The sequence below is a fragment of the Protopterus annectens genome, chromosome 11.part0 (assembly GCF_019279795.1).
Source record: "Protopterus annectens isolate FY-2018-M chromosome 11.part0, PAN1.0, whole genome shotgun sequence".
NCBI classification, from domain to species: domain Eukaryota; kingdom Metazoa; phylum Chordata; order Ceratodontiformes; family Protopteridae; genus Protopterus; species Protopterus annectens.
In genome coordinates, this window is record NC_056745.1 from 854,979,943 (window position 1) to 855,003,541 (window position 23,599).

A 23,599-nucleotide genomic window follows, 5' to 3' on the forward strand; every position below is an offset into this window, starting at 1 on the left:
CTCAGACACCGGCAGTAAATGTTTCTGATTCTGCCTGAATTCTATGCCTTGCGACTTGATGTAAGCTCTACGTTCTTCTTCACACAAGTACTATTCTGTCAAATCCTTTTGCTGTCTGGATCCTCACTATCTCTCCTTGTAATGGATTTTGAGGCTTGCTGGTTTTATCATAGTAGGACTTTTGGGACAAACACTTCTTTAGGGGTTGAGTTTTTACTGTTTTGTTGTTTTTAGCACTCGATACCAACATATTCTTACTGACTAGCAATGTGGTTCTGGTTTGGCTCAACATTAACCTCTGGGCAAGTGAACCAAGAAGATGGTTGTGAGGTATGTTTCTGAGAATAAGCAGATTAAGAAAAATATAAGTATTGTCACATTTAGACTTTTACAACAGCTGTTTTGTACTTTCAACTGCACGTTCAGCCAGGTTGTTTGATTGTGGGTATTCAGGACTACTCATAACAGGAATAAAGCCCCACATTTCAGCAAATCTTTTAAACTGTTGACTTGTAAACTGTGCACCATTGTCAGAAATGACTTTAATGTGGACTACCATGGACAGAAAAATGTCTCCAACTTCGTAATGACAGTACTGGACGTCAGATTAGGAAGTAGTTCCATCTCGAGCCAATTTGAAAAAGAGTCTACTAACACCATGTTGACCATTCCATTAGAAAATATCTGTAGCTACTGTCGACCAAGGACTGCAACAGGGGGTAGGGTGAATGGTAGTTCCTTGTTTTGGTGGCAGGCCTCTGCCCACCACAGGAACTCTAGTTCAGGAATCTGGCTTAGTTGAAGGGGTTCTTTTTGCTTATGTGGTTTAATACCATTACAAACAGAACAAGCTGAAAGTTCTTTCTCAATATCTTTTGGCACAGAAAGTCAGAATACTAGTCCGTGTGCCCTTCTTTTGGTAGAATCGGTTCCTGGGTGGCCACAATGCAAGATTTTAATATACTCTTGTCACAAGGATTTTGGAACAATCACTTTTGGACCTTCATGATGATACCATCTTCCATCAAAATCTCGTCTCCGTTAGGAAAATACTGCTGCACATCTGGTGGTAAACAAGATTGCTATGACCGCCATCCTTGACTGATAAAGTGGCTGAGCTTGTGAAGAACTGTTATCTGAAGCTATGTGAGTTCTAAGGTCATCAAGACATGTGGAAGAAAAATTTCTCACTTCCATGACTTCAAAATCAGATTTCTCATTGTCATGCTGTTAGTGTTTCTGGGTGAAAGTATCAGCAAGATAAAGAAGATTGCCTTTTGGGTAAACCAAGTGAAAATTGCACTACTGCAATTTCAACATCATGCGTTGTAATCTTGCAGGAGCTGTGTGCACAGGATTTTCAAAATAGTGACCAAATGCTGGTGATCTGTCTCAATTTGAATAGGTCGGCCATAAATATAATTATGGGACTTCGAACATACAAATACAATTGCCAAGAGCTCTTTATCTGAGCACACTGCATCTCGGTTTGGGTTAAAGTTCTAGATACATAGGCTACTGGTCTGCCCTCTTGAAGAACTGCATCAATACCAAATTTCAAAGCATATCACAAGAAACAGTAACAGGTTTGTGATCATCATAATATCTTAAAAGTGGGTGGACTGGCAATTCTCGGTTTCAGCACATCAAATCCTCTTTGGTGTTGTGCTGACCAGGACCAAGTTACATCTTTGCATGTCAGCTCTCTTAGCAGTGCTGAAAGGTCACTCAAATCTGGAATAAACGTGTCCAAATAGTTGACCATCCCAAGAAAACGTTGTAATGAAATCACATTGTCTGGAGCTGGCATCTCAAGAATTGCAGTTTGCTTGGAAGGATATGGTCAGACACCTGAACTGATAAACAGATGACCCACACAAGTAACTTCTTGCAGCCTGAACTTGCATTTCTGAGGATTTGGCTTAAGATTCACTTCGTGAGCACATTCCAGAACTTTCCTGAGGTTTCTCTCATGTTCGACTTCACCACTTCCTCCTACAAGAATATCAACTACTACAGCACATGGATAGCCAGAAAAAATTTGCTCCATTACATGTTGAAAGACTTCACTTGCAGAATTTATCCCAAATGGCATTCTTAAAAATCATACCTTCCAAACGGTGTACTGAAAGTGGTTAGCAATGAAGACTCTCGGTCAAACAAAATTTTCCAAAAATGAACTTTTTGCATCTAAGATAGGAAAAACAGTAACATTTAGTGTAAGAGTAGCAACTTCCTCAATTGTACGCATTGGATGATGAGGCTGTTTTAGTGCTTTGTTCAAATCTGTTGGAACAATACATACTATAATACCATATGAGCTTTTCTTATGAGCTACTACCATGGAGGATACCCATTCAGTTGATTCTTCTGGACATATTACAACCAGATACACCACTCTGTCTAGCTCAGCTTCGACTCTGCCTTGCGAGGCTACAGCAACTTTCCGTGCAGGTATGATAAAGTACAGTTGTGTACACTTACCATAAATGTAGATGTTAGAGTGTATTCACTGTTGCAGTCACTACATTTGGGTTATCTGCTTAGCAGTAGCCCTCAGTTGGCCTGATTCACAAAGTCTTGGGTCCTGCGTCGGTTGCTGTCCCTTCTTCCATGATGTCAGGTCGTCAGGGGTATAAAACATGCAGCCAATGCCATTACATCAGTTTTTCTTGCCCCAGATGTCAGGTGCCCCTAATGGGAAGCAATTAAATCTATAAATACAAGGGTATACTTCCAACAAAAAAGCAAATACACCAAAAAGCTTTTTGAGCATAGTAAGTGAGAGTAGAGGTATAGCCAAAAGAAGAAAGGGGGCTGAAGGGAGGGTAACCAGGACTGCAACAGTGAATACACACGACCATCTACATTTATGGTAAGTGTACATAACTGTACTATGTTCTCCATGTTTCACTTTGCAGTCATTACATTTGGGTAGATTCCCAATGCTAAGGTTGGGAGAAGGAATTTAACTAGAATTAGGACCAGCTATAAGGCCCTGCAAGACTGCAGTGGCAAAACCAGCTCTGGATTTAGAGAAAATTGGCAAATGATCATGCTTGGTGAAGAAAATATGTACAGAACTCCAGGTAGCAGCCTCTAGGATGTCCCTAGTAGGGACGCCCCTGAGAAAGGCTGTAGAGGTAGATGTAGCCCTGGTTGAATGAGGTCTGATGCCCTGTGGGATAGGCTTTCCATGGTGCTTATAGCAGAAAAGAATGCAGTGGCCTATCCATTTTGAAATGGTTTGTTTTGAGATGGCTTTCCCCTCTGTCCCTGAAGCAAGTGCCACCAGCAGTTGTTCAGATTTCCTTTGAGATTTAGTCCTGTCCAAGTAGAATCTAAGCTGTCTGTGCACATCTAAAGATTGCAGTATCCATTTCCCTTTGCTCTGTGGGTTAGGAAAGAAAGTAGGCAAATAAATGGACTGATTAAGAGCCACACTGGATACCACCTTGGGCATGAAGGAGGGATTGGTTCTGAGGGACACCCTGTCTGCATGAAAGATGATGAAAGGTTCCATTGCCATAAAGGCCTGTAATTCAGATACCCTTCTTGCAGAAATGATAGCTAAAAGGAAAGCTGTATTCCAGGAAAGAAATTTTAAATATACAGTAGCAGCTGGCTCGAAAGGAGGAAGGGTGAGTTTCGCCAATACAAAGTTAAGGTCTCAGGCTGGAGTTGGAGCTCTCCCTGGTGGTCTTAAATTTTTGGCCCCTCTGAGGAACTGCTTGAGCAGTGGAAGAGAGAAGAGGGGAGGTTCTGTGTTATAATGAGCTGAAATGGCTGTGGCGTGAATTTTTATTGAGGAAAATGACAGGCCGTTGTGAAGCATCTCAGTTTGTTTCTTTCGGCTTTTCCCGGTTAGGGGTCGCCACAGTGGAACTCCGGTCCGCTAATGATTGGCAGTAGAGTTTTACATGCTGGCTTGCCGGGCCTAATGCACAACCTTCAACGAAGGAAAGCCCGTTCACGCATGTCGCCACACAGAAGACGCTCTGAGAATCGAACGGGCAATGTCTAACTGTGAGGCGACAACGCTACCGCAGCACCACCACTGCAGTATTGTGAAGCATCTCAGTTAAGTACTGTAAAATCGGAGGTAAATTGGGCACTGCTGTGCTCATCCCTTGACAGTGGTTCCAAGCACAGAATCTTTTCCATTTTTCAGCATAGGAGTCTCTAGTACTAGGCCTCCCTGCCTCTAAAATGACATCCATCACTGGTTTACTGAGGGATGGTAAAGGAGAGCTTAGGTAATCAGCCAGGCTGCTAGGTTCAGTGTTTGAAGCTGAGGGTGCATAATATGGTTCTCCTGCTGAGACAGCAGGGTAGGAGTCTGAGGCAGGTGCCATGGGGCCAACAGTGACCCACTGTGCAGGAGGGGGTACCAGTGTTGGCATGGCCAGGCTGGTGCAGTAAAATCATCCTTGGTTTGTCTTGTTTGATCTTTAGTAGTACTTTGGAGAGCAGAGGCAGAGGAGGAAAGGCATAAACTGATAGGTTTTTCCAGCTGAAGGACAGAGCATCCACTTTCCAAGCTTGTCTGTGTGGAGTCCTTTCAAAAAATTTTTCCAATTGATAGTTCTGGGGGGAGGCAAAAAGGTCTATATCTTGGCTTCCCCATTTGCTTGTTAACATGTTGAAAATCCTTGGTTCCAGTTTTCAGTCGTGTGGGTCCATGAGGGTTCTGCTTAGTCCATCTGCCAGTGTATTTAGTTTTCCTGGCAGGAATTGAGCTTGTAGATGTACTTGGTAGCTCAAGGCTGTGTTCCACAATGCCATGGCAAGTCTGCAGAGGGGATAAGAATGCGTACCCCTCTGCTTGTTTATATAACACATAACAGTGGTGTTGTCCGTCTTTACCATTAATTGTCCTGGAAGAATGTGGTCCTTGAAGGCTGTCAGAGCATTCTGTACAGCTAGTATTTCTTTATGATTGATGTGAAGGTGCATTTGAATTGGGTTCCATTTGCCCTGAATGCACTTCCCTGCCAGGTGCACCCCCCCCCATGCATAGTATGATGCGTCTGTTAGGGTTTGGGCTGCAGGGGGTAGGGTGAATGGTAGTCCCTTGTTTTGGTGGCAGGCCTCTGCCCACCACAGGAACTCTAGGCATAGACAAGGAATGATAGGAATCATTGCTTCTAGATCCTGAGAATGTTGACACCATAGGCTTTTTAGATACCATTGTAGTTTCCTCATATGCAGTCTTGCATATGGAATTAGAAGAATGCAGGAGGCCATGAACCCCAAGGCTTGTAGTATTTGCCTTGCAGACTTGTCTGAAGTAGGTTGTCAAGTGAATTTGTTTTTCTGGCGTGAGGAAAGCCTTCTGAGAAGTTGTATTAAAGCTTGCTCCCAGGAATATAATTTGTTGACAGGGTACCATGTGTGATTTCTTTTCGTTTATCGTGTACCCCAGACAAGTTAGCACCCTCTGTACAAAAGCCAGAGGGTTCAAAAGTATGTCCTGGCTTTCTGCCTGAATTAGGCAATCGTCCAGGTATTGATATATTTGAATATTTCTTTGCCTGCAAAATGCAATGACTGGAGCCAGGCACTTTGTGAATACCCTGGGCGCAGTAGATCAGCCAAAGGGCAGTGCAGAGAACTGATAGTGCTTGTAGCCTGCTTTGAAGTGTAGGTATCTTCTGCAAGATTCCCTGATTGGGATGTGCAGGTATGCTTCCTTTAAATTTAGTGCTGCCAACCAGGCATCTTTGCTTAGCATAGAAAGCAACTGGTGAAGAGTAAGCATCTTGAATTTTGGAATCACCAAAAAGGTGTTTAGAGTAGGCAGGCCCAGGACAGGACGCGATGAATTGTCCTTTCTGGGTACCAGGAAAAATCTCGAGTAGGAACCTTGCCCCTTTTTCTCTTCTGGTACCAATCGAATAGCCCCTATTCTTAACAGAGAGAGTACTTGCTTTTGGGCCTCTGCCCACTGCTTTGAAGGTAGATCAAGCCAACCACTTGGAGTTAGTGACGTGTGGAAGTGAAATCTGTATCCTTGGGACACTATATTTAAAACCCATTTGTCCTGGGTAATGAGTCCCCAGTTCTTTGCATGAAGTGCAATCTTTACTCCCAAAGGGGTAGTAAGTTGAGAAATGCTTGGAAGTTTTAAAAAGAAGTAATTGAGACAGTTTACCATGGGGGGGGGGGAGTTTTCTTATTCCCAAATTTAGAAGTGGAGCCCCCCCCCCACCCCCACTGCTTAGTCCTGTGCTTCCCCTGGGACTGAAGCCTGGGTGCTCTGCAGGATCTGGGTTTGAACTGAGAAGGTCTGGAAAAGGCAGGAAAGGACCAATTCTTAAAAGGCCAATGCCTACTAAATCTTGGAGGTTGTACTTGTAAAAAGTCTTTAACAGTTTGCATAGATTTAGCTTTTTCCTCCATTTTTTTAGGAACTTCTTCTGCCTTGTTGCCATACAGGTGGGCCCTGATTTAAGGGAGCATCCATTAATTTCACTTTAACTGGATCTGGCAAGGATCGCTCCTTAAGCCAAGCATGCCTTCTAAGTACAGACCCAGTTACCGCAGCCCTGCAAGATGCCTCTAGTGAATCAAAACCACGTTGCAATGTATGTTTACCAACTTGTTCAGCAGAATGCATAAAATCCTGTAAATCCTTATTTTCAGCACAATCAAGAATCAATATCATTTTCTGTTTAAGCAATCTAATAATATGGAGCTGATACTTTAACATATGAAACTGGCAATTCAAGGCCCTAATGGCCAAAGTTGCAGAAGTGCATACCTTCTTACCCCATCTATCCAGGGCACCCTGGAGTTTCTATCAGAGGGGTAGGATTTTTGGCAGTAGTAGCTTTAATGTTCTTGGGTCCCTGTGAAATGGTGTCAGGATCCACAGTAGGATTTTTGAAAAGGAACTTGTGAGAGTCAGGAACCCTGTAATATCCATCAGGTTTTCTGGAAGCAGGAGGTGAAGAGTCAGGGGCCATGCTAGATTCCGAAAAGGCATCATCATCAATGTCCAGTACAGGAGGTATAGCTAAAGGCCTGTGGTGGGGCAGGAGTAAGAAATCCCCAAGCCTCTTTTTAGAATCAGAGAAATTGTGACTCTCCCAATGAAAAAGCTCCCTGATAGTATGCAGGGTTTCATCAAAAGAAAAATCCTCTGGGGGGAAGCAGAGGGAATAGGGTCCTCAGCATCAGAATCCTCATAGGTAGATAAGGGGAAATCCTGGTCATCAGAGGAAACAGAAATTTCAGAATTCTGGTCAGAAGTATCATAAGCAAACTCAGTCCTAGATCTCTTAGAGGGGGAAGGTTGGCTTCCCCTGATTAAAGTAATAAGACCTTCAGTCCTTCTTATCATTTGTTCTTTAGGCATAGAGGTCTGACCATGCTGTCTGGGCGTCAGGTTTCTACGCATGGTTGGAGTTTTAAGCCTTGAAGAAGAAGATGGCATTGGTTTAATATACAAGTTAGTAGGCCTGAATACACCCTCAGAAGCCAGTGCCTGCACAGTGGCTCCAGACCCATCCAAGCTAGAGACATCCACAGGTTCCACAGTTGAAGCATCTCGCGGCATACCGGACTCCGAATGGGTCTCAGTAGAGGCCTGCGAATCTGAAGTAGCGGGTATCAGGGGCTGCAAAAGCGCCTGAGTACCGGTGAACTGGACGGCCTGTCTCTGTCTTTATCTTTGCGTTTCTTCAGAATGTCGGTAGTCGGATGGCTTACTGAAGACATATCAGGATAATTGAACTGAGCACCAAAAAATTTAGAAGCGCAAATATACAGACGACTGATAGTTTGTGATTTAAATAAGGCACAAAACCGACAGCGAGGTATGTCGTGGTCAGGGCCTAGGCAAGGAATACAGAACAAATGAAAATCTTTATGAGGTATTTGCTTTCCACAACAAATGCAATTATTTACTTTTACTGACATCGGTTTAGAGCAAGAAAAAGTTTCCCCAACGGGGTACTTAGCTTTTAGTTGAAGACTTCGGTTCTGAAACTCAAAAACGAAAATTTCAGGAGTCGGCCGACCGGCACTTGCGAACTGCTTCTGCTTCGGGCACCACACGGCAAGAAAGACTGATGTAATGACGTCGGCTGCATGTTTTATACCCCTGACGACCTGATGTCACGAAAGAAAAGACAGCAACCGACGCAGGACCCAAGACTTTGTTAATCAGGCCGACTGAGGGCTACCTGCAAGCAGATAACTCAAATGTAATGACTGCAACAGTGAAACACGAAGAACATCTTTATTAACTGTTCAATGCACCTGAAATGTTCATAGCAGAGTCACTCAAAAGCGACTGATTTTAAGAGGAAGCCAGCTTGAAGACCGAAGACTCCCACATAATTTTCTTCTTCTTTAAGTTCTGGGAAGAAAGACTTGAAGAGCCTGAAGCCTGTTTCATGTCTCTACCAGAAAAGGAGCAGATGAGGAACCGATGATAAATGTTCAGAATGAAGGATCTTGGCAGCAGGTAAGTTAGCAAAAAAAAAAAAAAACTTCTTTCCATAGGAAATCAGTCCAGTTAAGGGTTTAAGCAGGTATTTATTCAACATCAGTCCGTTTAAGCAGGTCTTTACTCAACAATGGACAACAGTCCCAGTCTGATTCCAAATTGAAAACTGAGCAGCTTAAACAGTATCATTATTGGGGGGTGGGGGGTGGGGGCGGTACCAGGTGTGCCTAGGTAATGGGCTGTACTGACTCTCTCCATGTTAACCTGTAGTTACAAAACCTTATACCCTTCTACATTTTACCAGTGTTAGGTATCTCTCATCAACAGTACATGAAAGAAACCACCACATTACCACAACTTAAAGGAACAAATACCTTTTAAAAAATAAACAGGACAAATAAGGACAGAATTCAATCAGAAAGTAAACAATCAGAAGTGCTTTCACCCTTAGGCTTCCTAGGCCTTACCTCTTCCCCCAACATGCCAATAACAGCAGTGTCGGGTTTGATAAGCAATGAGGAGTGGCTGTGAATGCATGTCCCCACCCCCTGGAACTCTACGATGGTCATGTTTCTCTGTCCTTCCACCACATTAGCCCAGCACTATCCAGCTCCAACCTCTGCAAGAACTCATGAGAGGGATGCCTGGCACATTACTACCCATCCAAGATAGGCAGGCCCACCCTCTCCCTACTCCACTGTCAAGTGCCCAAGCCATTAACCAAAATCAGGTTACCTGGATCATAGCCAGGCTCTATGCAACTGGTGAGGGTAGAAACCCAATAGCAATTAATGCAACAGTGCTCTGTATGGTGAACATCCGCCCACTGTGGTAGTGGTCCTCTGACAGAGAACCTCCGTTAGGTCCAGAGGCTTTGCATGTCTTGGAAAGTACTTTGATGTGCTTTGGAAATACTAGATTAAGAATTTAAGGTGGATCTTTGGCTCTTAAAGAACCTTAAAAACGTGACCAAAGTACTCTGACCATATGCAGAGTGACATTCTGAAATGGTAGAATACAAAATGTGAACTTCAGTGTGAAAAAATATCGTCTTGCTGAGGCCTGTAATACTGCAGCAATATAAAGTATAAAGGACAGAATTTTCTTTACTTTGCACTGTAGGATGAAAGTCCACAGAATCCAGACCATTTTCCTCCTGACACTTGACAGTTTGAGTTCTACATCTTCAGAAAAGGTTGAGTACTAAAACACACTAGCTCTCTTATGAAAGAGCTAGAAACAGCAGTTCCAAAGCAGGCATTTATTTAGTTTGCTCTATCCATATTTGACAATATGCGACTCCATCTTATCAGCTGTTTCTATGAATACAGGAAGCGTTTTTTTTCAGGGAGACATCTGGGATCCCTTTAGTATCAATCTATTTCACAACACTGGATCACTCTTGCTCCATAGAGGCCTGGTTTTCAGAATTTTTTTCAAGTACCCTTGCTTTGCTTTCCCAGTTAGAAAGGCTCTCAATGAAGGAGTGATACCATACAGTTTCTTGAATTCAAAGAATATGGCAGCTTGTCAGTCACCTCACCAGGTTTCTGCAAAAACACCTCTGCTCTTTGAAAACCCTATAAAAGCAGTACATTTTTAACGTGTGCGATATGACATCTGGTTCTTTATCCACTTAATTAAAAATCATAAAACTTGATGAATGGTGACATAGCTAACAGTCTGAATCTTTTATTTATAATTTGGCGATAAAATCTTTTGACCACTTGCTGGGGACACGACAATCTCAGGAACACTCAAAATCTGCAGTTCTTAATTAAGCAGTGACTGTGGAAAGACTGCATTAACACAATGCTAGAATGAGATCTGAACTGCATCTGTAGCTAGGGAGAAAGTACAGTTTTGTACCTACCATAAATGTAGATGTTCGAGTGTATACCCTGCTGCAGTCAACACACTTAGGTTATCCTGCCGTCAGGCGGTCCCGCAGTCGGCACAAATTCCAAAGTCTTGGTCCGGCGTTGGTTGCTGTCGCTTCTTCCCTGACGTCAGAGCACCAGGGGTATATCAGAGGCATCCGACGCCATTTTCTTCAGTTTTTCTTGCCCCAGATGTCAGGTGCCCCCAATAGGTAGGCAAAAGATATATATATACACATACATATATATATATATATATATATATATATATATATATATATATATATATATATATATATATATATATATATATATATATATATATATGTATATATATATTTACATATACATATAACTATATGGGAAAAATAAAACAAAACCCTTAGGCACAAGCAAATACACCACAGAGGTAGTATAGAATAGAGTGGTAGAGATAAGTTCAGCTAGTTTAGAGGGGATGGAGGGAGGGCAAACTGGACTGCAGCAGGGTATACACTCGAACATCTACATTTATGGTAGGTACAAAACGGTACTATGTTCATCGTACAGTAGTAATGTTTGGTAAAGGTGTGTACTGAACTCCAAGTTGCAGCTTCCAGAATACCCTTGGTTGGCACCACCTGAGGAAGGCTGTAGATGTAGCTGCTGCCCTGGTAGAGTGGGGCCTTATGGTAGCAGGAACTGGTTTTCCATGGTGGGTGTAGCAAAAATGTATGCAATGTCCTATCCATTTGGAAATGGTTTGTTTTGAGATCGCCTTTCCTTGTGATGCTGTAGCATAGGATACAAAAAGCTGGTCAGATTTTCTGAAAACCTTAGTTTTATCCAAGTAGTAACGTAGCTGCCTGTGAATGTCCAAGGAATGCAGGAGTCTTTCTCCTTTTTTTGTGGATTTGGAAAGAAGGTGTGTAAATGGAAGGTTTGATTTAGAGCCACACTGGATACCACCTTAGGCATAAAGGAGGGATTAGTTTGTAGAGAAACTCTGTCTTGATGAAAAATGAGGAAAGGCTCTACTGCCATTAATGCCTGAAGTTCTGAAACTCTTCTAGCTGAAGTGATTGCTAGCAGCAGGGCAGTCTTCCATGATATAAACTTTAAGTCAGCTGAGAAAGCTGGCTCAAAAGGAGGTAGCGTGAGTTTTTCCAGAACAAAGTTGAGGTCCCAAGTAGGTGTTGGTGCTCTCCTGGGAGGCCTAATGTTCTTGGCCCCTCTGAGAAACTGCCTTAAAAGTGAATGCGAAAATAAGGGAGGATCCGTGTTGTAGTGAGCTGAAATGCTGAGGCGTGGATTTTAACAGATGAAAAAGAAAGCCCTTTGTGTAACATCTCAGTTAGATATTGCAGAATCTGAGGTAGGTCAGGTTGAAGGGTATTTTGGCCTTTAGCTTGGTTCCAGGCGCAAAACCTTTTCCATTTGTCTGAGTAGGCTTTCCTGGTGCTGGGTCTTCTGGCCTCCACAATAACTTCCATAACAGCTTGTGAGAGAGGAACTGGCTGGTTGCTTAGGTGATTTGCCACGCAGCCAAGTTTAAGGTTTTGAGCTGGCTGTGTAGAATCTGATTGTCTTGCTGTGTGAGCAGGTAGGTAATTTGTGGTAGAATCCATGGTGGGCCCTGGGCCATATTCCTTAATAGTGGGTACCAGTGCTGGCGTGGCCAGTCTGGAGCAATGAGTATCATTCGGGGTCTCTCCATCCTGACTTTTAGTAGCACCTTTGTGAGAAGGGGTAGTGGAGGAAAGGCATATACTGTTCGCAGTTTCCAACTGAATGAGAGTGCATCCACTTTCCAAGCTTGATGGTGAAAAGTCCTTGTGCAAAACTTTCTTAGCTGATAGTTTTGAGGGCTGGCAAACAGATCTATGTCTGGGAGCCCCCATTTTTGAGTTATCATTGCGAATACTTGAGGATCCAGTTTCCACTCGTGGGGATCCATGATGTTTCTGCTTAGGTAGTCTGCCAATGTGTTCTTTTTTCCTGGCAGGAATTGAGCTTGTAATTGAACTTGATAAGCCAGTGCTGTGTTCCACAAGGTCATTGCTTGCCTGCATAGAGATTAGGAGTGTGTACCCCCTTGTTTGTTTATGTACCACATTACTGTGGTGTTGTCTGTCCTTATGATAAGCTGTCCTGGATGCAAGAGGTCCTTGAAGGCTGTCAGAGCATTTTGTACAGCTAGCATTTCTTTTTGATTGATGTGCAGATTCCTTTGATCTGCTGTCCATAAGCCTTGAGTGCACCGTCCTGCCATGTGTGCCCCCCAGGCATAGTCCAATGCATCTGTTGTCATAGTTTGCCTGGCTGGGGGGTAGGGTGAAAGGCTGACCCTTGTTTAGGTGACAAACCTGTGACCACCATAGAAACTCCTGTTGAAGGCAGGGAATGAGATGTATCATTGTTTCCAAGCTGTGGCTGTGTTGAGTCCATACGCTTTTTAGGTACCATTGTAATTTCCTCATATGCAGTTTTGCAAATGGTATTAGTAGTATGCAAGATGTCATGAAGCCCAAGGCCTGCAGAATTTTTCTTGCAGGGAGTTGGGTCTTTGTTGCCATTGTTCTGAAGTATTGAGTTAGTTGTAGTTGTTTGTCTGGCATCAGATAAGCCATCTGGGCCGTTGTATTCAAGCTGGCACCCAGGAATGTCATAATTTGTGAGAGCACTAGTTTTGATTTCTTTTCGTTTACTGTGTACCCTAGGCAACTTAGAAGATGTCTTACAAAAGCCAGGTGTTGTAAGAGAATGTCCTTGCTTTCTGCTTGGAGGAGACAGTCGTCCAGGTATGGGTATATTTGAATTCCTCTCTGTCTGCAGTATGCAATTACTGGTGCCAGGCATTTTGTGAAGACCCTGGGCGCAGTAGATAAGCCAAAGGGCAGTGCAGAGAATTGGTAATGGGTTGAACCTGCAATGAAACGGAGGTATCTTCTGCAATTTTGTCTGACAGGGACATGCAGGTATGCCTCCTTGAGGTCCAACGTTACTAGCCAAGCTTTCTTGCCCAATATGGGAAGAAGCTGCTGTAGTGTTAGCATCTTGAATTTGGGTACTTGCAAGAAGGTGTTTAAGATTGAAAGGTCCAGAATGGGTCTCCAAGCATTATCCTTTCTGGGGACTAGAAAGAGCCTTGAGTAAAATCCTTGGCCTTGCTCCTGTGTAGGTACCAGTTGAATGGCTCTCATGTCCATGAGAGCTGTAATTTGTTTTTGTGCCTCTGCCCATTGATTTTGTGGCAGGTTTGGCATTCCTTTTTATCCTTGGCAAGGTGTGGAAATTGAACCTGTATCCGTGTGAGATAATGTCTAGGACCCATTTGTCCTTTGTGACGATGTGCCAGTTGTCTGCAAAAAGTGCTAATTTTCCTCCCAAGGGAGCTGCCAAGAGGGTTTTGCTTGGCAGTTTGAGGTTTGAGTCATTGTGTTTGCCTTCTAGTGGTTTGGGACTTGTCTTCTCCTCCCTTCTGTGTTGTAGTGCCCCATTGGCGAGGTTTGTAAGGGATTTGTGCCTGTCCTCTGCCCCTTGGGTGCCTGTATTTACCCCTCTGTGGTCTGTCAGAAGCTGGAAAGGACCAATTTTTTGTTGGCCAATTTCTGCTGAAGCGTGGGGGCTGTACCTGTAAGAAATCTTTGACCGTTTGCATAGATTTTGCCTCATCCTCCATTTTCTTTAAAACCTCCTCTGCTTTAACCCCAAATAAAACATCCTGCTGTAAGGGTGCATCCAGTAATTTTGCTTTAACATGATCAGGCAGAGATTGTTCCTTTAACCAAGCATGCCTACGTATAACAGACCCAGTAACAGCTGCTCTAGAGGAAGCTTCCAAGGCATCAAAACCACATTGTAAAGTATGTTTGCCCACCTGTTCAGCTGCATGCAGCAGATCTTGCATTTCCTTGAATTCAGACTGTTGAGGGTGCGTGCCCATCTTTTGTTTTATTTGAGACATTAGGAATTGCTGGTATTTAAGCATGTGAAATTGACAATGTAGTGCTCTCATAGCTAGAGTAGTTGAGGTGTAAACCTTCTTCCCCCACCTATCTAGTGCTCTGGAGTCCCTTTCTGAGGGTACAGGATTTTTAGCCATAGAAGCCTTAGCCCCTTTGGGACCCTGGGAGATTGTCTCTGGATCAGCAGCAGGGCTTTTGTAAAGGAATTTGTGAGAGTCAGGCACTCTATAGTATCTATCTGGTTTGGCTGGAGCAGGAGGCAGAGAATCTGGATTTAGACTAGATTCTAAGAAAACATCATCCACTATGTCCAAAACTGGGGGGATAGCAAGTGGTCTGTGCTGGGGGAGTAAAAGAAACTCTCGGAGCCTTTTCTTTGAGTCAGAGTAGTCCTGAACTTCCCAGTGGAAATGTTCCCTCATGGTGTGTAAGGTTTCCCCAAAGGAGTAGTCTTCAGGGGGAGAAGCTGAGGGAATGGAGTCTTCAGCATCAGAATCTTCATAAGGGGGAAAGGAGTAATCCTGTTCCTCAGAGGAGCCTGAGGAAACAGACACCTGATCAGAGGAGACATAATCCTCTTCTTGTCTAGGTCTTTTGTCGGGGGGGGGGGGTTGGGAGCCCCTGATCAAAGAAATAAAATCTTCAGCCAGTTTAAGCATCTGTTTCTTAGGCATAGGGCCTTGACCTGGAGACTGAAGTGTAGGCTTTTTTGGTTTTAGAGGAGTCTTAAGCTTAGCATAAGATTTAATGGTGAGGGTAGTCGGTCTGAAGACATCTTCAGAAAGCGAAGGTGTTTCTGCAGCACTGGCTTCCCCCTACTGCAATGTCGACGGTACGGCCTAAGGAAAATGGCTGCGTTGGCCTAGAAATCTCTGCTGGGGGATCCGATGCGGTCTGGGGATCCAATTCAGCGGTAGCCAGGGGCTGCGTAGGCACCTCACTGAAAACCGGAGAACCGGCAACCGGACCAGCCGAGGCCTCGGAGTCTGGCTTGGATCTAGGCTGCCAGTCCTTATCCTTGCGTTTTTTATGCACGCCGGTAGTCGGTTGCTCCGACGGCATAGTGTAATTAAATTTTCTACCGAAGTAGTGTCGTGCGAAATCAAAGCGACGCTTTATAGTCCGCTTATTGAACCTAGCACAAAACAGACAACCAGTGACGTCGTGGTCTGGGCCTAGGCAAGGTATACAAAAAGAATGAAAGTCCTTATGAGGCATTTGCTTCCCACATGAAATGCAATTGTTAACTTTTTCTGACATCGGACTGAGGCAAGAAAAGGATTCCCAACGGGGTACTTAGCTTTGAAGACTTCGGACTGAAATTCGATTCGAAAATCTCAGGTGTCGGCCGACCGGCACTTGTGAACTGCTTCTGCTTCGGGCACCACGCGGCAAGAAAGACTGAAGAAAATGGTGTCGGATGCCTCTGATATACCCCTGGCGCTCTGACGTCAGGGAAGAAGCGACAGCAACCGACGCCGGACCAAGACTTTGGAATTCGTGCCGACTGCGGGACCGCCTAACGGCAGGATAACCCAAGTGTGATGACTGCAGCAGGGTAACATGATGAACATCTACAGATTCTAAATCAAGGCATGCCCCTCTAATCCTTGGTGTAGAAATAACCCAATGTGGAGCTATGAAACAGCTTCTCTGTCATGTGTGTTAAAGAAAAAAAAAAGTACCAAACCAGAGAGACCGAGACGGGGGAGAGGGAGAGACTGAAGGACAACTTGATTTCAAGAAGCCTGAGGTCATACTTATTGTTATATATGTAATGGGTTTCTTCACTAAAAATATAGTGGACCAACAAAATGGTCAATCTGAATAAGTGGCTAAGGAAAAAATACAGATAGATCAACTGGAACAGACTGAAGGGGAAGGTGCATACTGGGGTAGGGCTGCTATTCAAATTATTCAAATTATTTATTTACCAGGAAAAGTCCAAAGGGAATTAAAACCCATTTCCAGTGCAATGCAGGGGAGAAAAGCTCCCTAGATGCATATAAAAAGTTTAGGAAAATGTGCAAAATATCTATTAAAGTAAAAAGTATTTATAAGGATATAGCGGAGAAATATTATGAATTAAACAACAAATTAGTTGCACTATGCTAGACACAAATATTAAAATGAATCTTTTATAAAAAATATATACAAAGACCATTTTGGAGGCTGTACTCTAATACATACATATTAAAGTGAAATGTTTATAAAAGCTAATAGAAAGACAGCTTTGGTGGATGCAATGTACAACAAGCATACTTTAAAGGGATTTTTTTTATAAAAATACATAACAGAAGACAGGTACTCCAGTAGTAATTGTTGAGTGTCCAGTTTGGAGTGACACAAGGGTGAAAGAATGAAGAGAGTGACACAGCTGTGTACTAGGAAGAAGAGTTTGGGACAGGGATATAGTCTTGATAGGGATATACAAGAAGTTAGTATGAGATGACATAGACATTAAGATCTGTGAATGATGAATTAGTGAGGAATATATATCAGAATACGTGCAGGGGGACATATTTGGTGGCCAAAGAGGTAAGGTGCTTGGGATAAGAAGCAGATGAGGATCTTGAGCAGGTCAATGATATATTGGGGGGAGCATTCTGATGACAGTTAATTCACAAGTACTGTAGTTGTTGGTGGCAGTATGCTATTGTGTAGGAAGAGGTGGAAGGAGCAGGAGGAGCTAATCAGGTGGTATGGAGCAGTGACACTGCCATGCATCAGAAGGACTGTGTGTACTATTTGAAGGTTTTGGGAGCATTTACTTGGCGGAGAAAGGTTGGGAAGGAGGTCCACTGTTTTACCGTGTGGCAAGCATATAGTGAATCTCCATAAAAGTTGTACAAGGGAGTCATATTTGACAAATATTTATTTTTAGATGAACATAAGTATGAAAAAGGATATACAATAGCAAAAGACTGCTGAAGGAGGGGCAGGCTTGTAGGTGATTGAGGATTTTTTGTGCCATTTTTAAATGGGCGAGTTTCAGGAAAATACAGAAGTTTGGACAGTTTAGCAAATACCAGCAGAATAAGCAAGCGAACTTGACAAATGTAATTTACAACTCTCAATGGCAATTTCACACATTTGTGTAAAAAAATATTTATACCACTTCAAAACATTTTTCTACAGCTTTTTTATACAACATACTGTATGTAACTCAAAAGCCTGTTTTGGCTTCCTAACTTTCTTTCTCTCTCGCAGTTCCATTCATTCCATTCATGCCAGCGATTACAGCTTTACAGGGTTGGATTGCTAGCTTGGCACGCAACCCACCTAGGCAGGAGAACACACACACAGACATGCACACGGATGCACACACACCCCCCTAGGGCCAATTTAGTGTGTCCAATCCACCTGCTGTATGTCTTTGGAATGTGGAAGGAAACCCACGCAAACCAAGGGAGGACATGCAGACTCCACACAGAAGACACCCCAGCCGAGAATTGAACTGGGGAACCTCTTGCTGTGAGGAGACAATGCTGACCGCTACACCACTGTGCCACCCGCTTCATAACTGCTACAAAAATGAAAATAACTAATTATTGTTACTGAACTACTTAAATATTCATAAAAGAATACTGAATCTAAAATGACTCTGCAAATATGTCATTGCAACAGTTACATTTTCATTTCTAATGTCACTAATGTGAGTTCAGAAAGAGATATAGGCTTTATGGGTCAGTTCTGAATGCAGACTTGAATGCTTGATCCCTTGCTCCCACTAAAATGTGGGGTACTGGTGTGCATGTGTGAAACAGGTACTGAGTTAGATCTGACCACCTTGGTGTATATCATCCATAAAAGTATGATGTGAAGGTTGAAGGAAGTTACAAACAGTGTAGAAATGAGTAAGACATGACTGTGTGCTCTGTATGAAAAGAAGACCAAAAGAAAAAATCTGACATCTCCCTTTCTGAAAAGAATGATGGCTGGTGTCAAATTACTGCTACAATATAAACAAATCACAGGATCATAGGAGGTACAAGGCTTCTGAGTCGCTAGGCCATTTCTGCCTTGCCATTTCCAAGTCCTTAGGCTTTGCCTCTATAGAGTGATTCAGGCCAGTCATACTTAATTTATGACTGCCCATCCAATTGTCCAGCTCCTTTTTAAAGGCAGACAGTGTGTCACAGTGCTTAACTTGAAGAGGAAGTTTGTTCAAAAGAAGGAGTAGATGCTGCATGACAAATCTGTACCTCCTCCTCATCTTATTTATTTGTTGGGAGTAGGTTTAGATATCTGGCCCTAGAGTTAGTTGGATTGTTTGATTTAAAAAGGTATAAAAATTCTAGAAGTACTGGATCCCTTGCAGCCCTATAATCAAGGCACAAATCACCCCTGGGGAGTTGAGTATAGGGACAAAGCCACCATTGTTTCTTGGTAGCTTAAGTATTTTATGCCTATGATCTTTCAGTTGTAAACCTCTGGGGTCTTTAAAATTGCTTGATATACTTAGTAAGGTATATCCCGAAAGAGGCACTGTACTCATTGATGGGTCTAATCAATACAAAGTACAAGGAGGTGAGGACTTCTTTTGATCAGGGTAAATACCTTTTGCTACGAGTTTTGCAAATTAAAAGGAATTCCTAACCAATGTTACAACATGACAGTCAAATGCTAAGGGAAATGCCCACCCAAGTACCCAGGCTTCTCATAACAATTTCCTTCTGAAGTGAATACTTATTTATGTTATGAACAGGAGTTAAGGGATGCTTTCCAAATGCTACAATGCTCAACTCCCACTGGAGTGCCTGCATGGCGGGGGGACTTAATGACTCCTAGCTTAGAATCATCAGCAAACTTTGTTAACCAAAGATCCTTGTTTGACATGTGGTAATCAAAGAAGTAGGTGCTGAACAGCAGAGTCCCAGAGCACATCCCTCTGGAGCTCCACTGGTTACCCTTCATGCAGTTAAAGGATGTTCCCCTAATCTTACCGTACGGGTTCTGTCTCTAAGCCAACTGACCATCCAACTAACCATGAGTCAATCTCGAGTTCAGTCATCTTGTTTATTATACTTCCATGCAGTACAGTACTGAATGCCTTATGAGATGAAGATACACTGTGGTGACAGCTTATTCAGTCTACATCCTCAGTAACCCTCTCAAAGAGGTTCACAAGATTCATTAGAAAGGATAAATTCTTGAAAAACCCAAACAGCAAGGGGTTGAATCTGATAACCTTTCTGACATCCTAGTTAGCTAGGGCTATTATGATACATTCCATGGCTTTGCATGCAAGACTTGTAAAGCCGATGGTTCTGTAATTCATGTCTGAGAAGCCATCCTTGTGGAGGGGAATCACAACAGCTATGCAGCACTCACGTGGGACAAAGCCAGTTGAATAATCTGAGCAGTGAGTCCAACACTGCTTTGCTTTGCTCACTGCTATTAATTAGTCAACTGTGATATCAGGCCCCATGAATGCGGTATTTATCATTCTGGACAGTAACGTCAGGGATAAGTGGGTTTGCAACAGATGCCATGGGCTGAAGTTGGCACTAAAGACAACTGCCAGTATGTTAGAAATATTCACTGGATCAAAGAAATTAGTACCATTATGAATACATTTGGAACAATGTTGGGTGTTATTTTTTCTGACATAAGTAAAGGACTTGTAGTTTGTGTTCTGTGGTTAGTCTGAGTTCATGGAAAACTTTTGTTTTTTTATGTCCTTCTTTAGTTTCTTATCTACCTGTTTGCTACATATACATTACTAACTTAGAACACTCAAAGCACAACATTTTCTTGTGAAGGGGGAATAAACCAGGGCTTCACAAAAATCTGTGGCAAAAGTGAGGAAACCCCCACCAGAACAAAAGGAATACAAAGAAGGTGGAAGATGTTTTCTGGCTCAGCGCTCACTCTTGATTACAACTTCTAACACCCTACTTACCAGCATATTATTCCTCTCAGGCAATATAAGCCACAAGTATATGCCTGCTATAAAAACATAAAAAACATTTATATCATACAAGCCCAAAACAGAGCACCTGTGCACCATCAGTGCACATGAATGTATACGCAAGGTCAATAAAACCAGAAGCGTGCTCTCTCTAGTTGCAGAACTAGAGTACAGGCTCAGTATCGGTGTACTAATGTCTCAAATCACCATCACATCCCTACATCACACATTATGATATAGCAAGCAAATGTTTTTACATTACAATCCATGCAATACTTTTTTGTATAAAAACTTATTTTACTTACTTTAACAAGAATATCTCTTGCAGAACAGTTGATTGCAATCACATCTTCCTCCAAGGAAAGTTCTTCTCTTCCCAAAAGTAAGCCTGCTTCAATGGCTGCACCAATGGGAATGACTTCATCTGGTGGTATTGAGTTTAACAATTCTGTATTGGGGAACAAGTCTCTAATCATTTGCTGCAGCTTTGGCATTCGACTTGAACCTCCGCAGAGGACTACCTACAAAAAAATTAAATAAGCTTCAGTTATATCCAAACAATTCAAACCAGTACATTTGTCAATCAGAAAATGACAAGGTGGCACAGTACCTGTTATTTTACATCATGTAATCTGAAATAAACAACCACAATCCAGGTTTCATGTAACTACGGGATCATGCTTTTAAATGTAAATTAAGTCATTCCATGTGCAGTTAATGTCAGAGGGAAGAAAGTACAGTTGTGTACACTTACCATAAATGTAGACGTTCGGGTGTATTCACTATTGCAGTCATCACACTTGAGTTATCTGCCTGCAGGTAGCCCTCAGTCAGCCCGAACACCAGACTCTTAGTATTTCTGCATTGGATGCTGTCGCTTCTTCCATGATGTCAGGTCGTCAGGGGTATAAAACAGGCATCCGACACCATTACATCAGTTTTTCATGCCCCAAATGTCAGGAACCCCCAAATAGGGAGCTAGTATATGGTGGGGAACACCACCAGTAAAAAGTACCAATTCCATTAGGAATGGCCATAGAGAGGAGAGAGAGAAAGAGAGAGAAAGCCAGGGGGCTGGAGGGAGGGAAACCAGGACTGCAACAGTGAATGCACTCGAACATCTACATTTATGGTAAGTGTACACAACTGTACTATGTTCTTCGTGTTTCACTGTTGCAGTCATCACACTTGGGTTGATTCCCAAAGCTGAGGATGGGTGGAGGCAGTCAAGAAGTGTTAGGGCTGGCTAGTAGGCCTTGCAAGACTGCTGCAGCAAATCCATGGTCCAGGTTGCAGCTTCCAGAATGTCCCTGGTAGGGGCTCCCATGAAAAATGGTGTAGAGATAGAAGTAGCCCTAGCGGAATGTGTTCTGATCACCTGTGGGGTAGGTTTTCCATGCTGCTTGTAGAAGAAATGGCTGCAGTGTGCTATCCATTTGGAAATGGTTTGTTTTGAAATGGCCTTGCCCTCTGCCCCTGTAGCAAAGCTGACTAGCAGCTGGTCAGATTTTTCTGAAAGGCTTAGTCCTGTCAAGGTAGAACCTGAGCGATCTGTGCACGTCCAAGGAGTGCAGGATCCTATCCCCTTTATTCTGAGGGTTAGGGAAGAAGGTTGGTAAATGGATGGATTGGTTTAGAGCCACACTGGACACCACCTTAGGCATAAAGGACGGGTTAGTCTTGAGGGAAACCCTGTCAGCATGGAAAATAATGAAGGGTTCCACAGCCATTAGTGCCTGTAACTCAGACACGCTTCTAGCTGAAGTTATGGCTAAAAGCAATGCTGTTTTCCAAGAGAGGAATTTTAACTCTGCTGAGGCAGCAGGTTCAAAAGGGGGAAACATGAGCTTTTCCAGTACAAAGATAAGGTCCCAGGCTGGGGGGGGGGTGCTCTACCAGGGGGCCTTAAGTTGTTATCCCCTTTCAGGAACTGTTTGATGACAGGGTGAGAAAACAGAGGTGGCTCAGTATTATAATGAGCTGCAGATGGCAGAGGCATGAATCTTAATGGAGAAGGATAGGCCTCTGTGTAGTAGCTCTGCTAGGTAATCCAGGATTAGGGGTAAGGAGGGCACTGCTGTGTCCTTTCCTTTAGACCGATTCCAAGAACAATATCTTTTCCATTTTTCAGCATAGGATTTCCTAGTACTAGGCCTTCTGGCTTCAAGAATGATGTCCAGCACCTGCTTGCTGAAGGTTGCTGGTTGGGTGTTCAAGGAATAAGCCAGGTTGCACGGTTTAGGGTTTGCAATTGTGGATGCAAAATCTGTCCCTCCTGCTGAGACAGCAGGGTAGGAGTCTGGTGTAAGTGCCAGGGTGGCACCGTTGTCAGGCTGTGTAGGAGTGGGTATCAGTGCTGGCCTGGCCAGTCTGGGGCAATAAGAATTGCCCTTGGCCTGTCCTGTTTTATCTTGAGTAGTACTCTTGAGAGAAGGGAGAGAGGGGGAAAGGCATAGATTGAGAGGTTTTCCCATTGAAAGGATAGGGCATCCACCTTCCAAGCCCTGGGTCTAGGAGATTTCTGCTTAGGTTGTCTGCCAGTGAATTTTGTTTGCCTGGCAGGACTTGAGCTTGTAGATGTACTTGGTTGCTCAAGGCTGTGTTCCACAGGGCCATGGCTAGCTTGCAGAGTGGGTAAGAATGCCCCCCCCCCTGCTTGTTTATGTACTAGATAACTGTGGTGTTGTCTGTTTTTATAAGCAGTTGTCCTGGAAGGATTAGGTATCTGAAAGCTGTCAGAGCATTCTGTACAGCTAGCATCTTTTTTTGATTGATGTGGAGGAGAATCTGTCCTGGACTCCAGTGGCCCTGAATGCATTTGCCTGACATGTGAGCCCCCTCATGCATAGTCTGATGCGTCTGTTGTCAGGGTTTGGGCAGTGAGGGGTTAAGTGAAATGCAGTCCCTTGTTGTGGTTGCATGCTTCTGCCCACCAAAGGAACTCTGCCCTTAGACAAGGTATGATAGGAATGACGGTTTCCAGGTCCTGAGAATGTTGGCACCAAAGACTTTTAAGTACCATTGAATTTTCCTCATATGCAGTATTTTTCTTGCAGATAGCTGGGTTCTGGTGGCCATTTGTTTGAAGTAGTTTGTCAGATAGACCTGTTTTTCATAAGTGAGAAACGCCATCTGGGAAGTTGTGTCCAAGCTTGCTCCCAGGAATACAATCTTTTGACTGGGTAACAATTGTGATTTATTTTCGTTGATGGTGTACCCAAATGAAGTGAGAAGGCTTTTTACAAATGCCAAATGCTGAAGCAGCAATTCCTGACTGTCCGCCTGAATCAGGCAGTCATCCAAGTATGGGAAAATTTGGATATTTCTCTGCTTGCAGTATGCAATAGCTGGAGCCACGCACTTTGTGAATACTCTGGGCGCAGTAGATAAGTCAAAAGGAAGT

At 43.3% G+C, this 23,599-nt stretch overlaps 1 protein-coding gene across 2 annotated transcripts in view; it reads right to left on the minus strand.

The window, feature by feature from the left end:
* The window catches only part of HSPA14 (heat shock protein family A (Hsp70) member 14), a 580,056-nt gene that overhangs the window by 243,669 nt on the left and 312,788 nt on the right, over nucleotides 1-23,599 (minus strand). For both annotated transcript variants that reach the window (XM_044088271.1, XM_044088270.1), the window contains exon 11: nucleotides 20,502-20,717. In XM_044088271.1, the coding sequence (XP_043944206.1) occupies nucleotides 20,502-20,717 (216 nt within the window). The remainder of the gene's footprint in view (nucleotides 1-20,501; nucleotides 20,718-23,599) is intronic.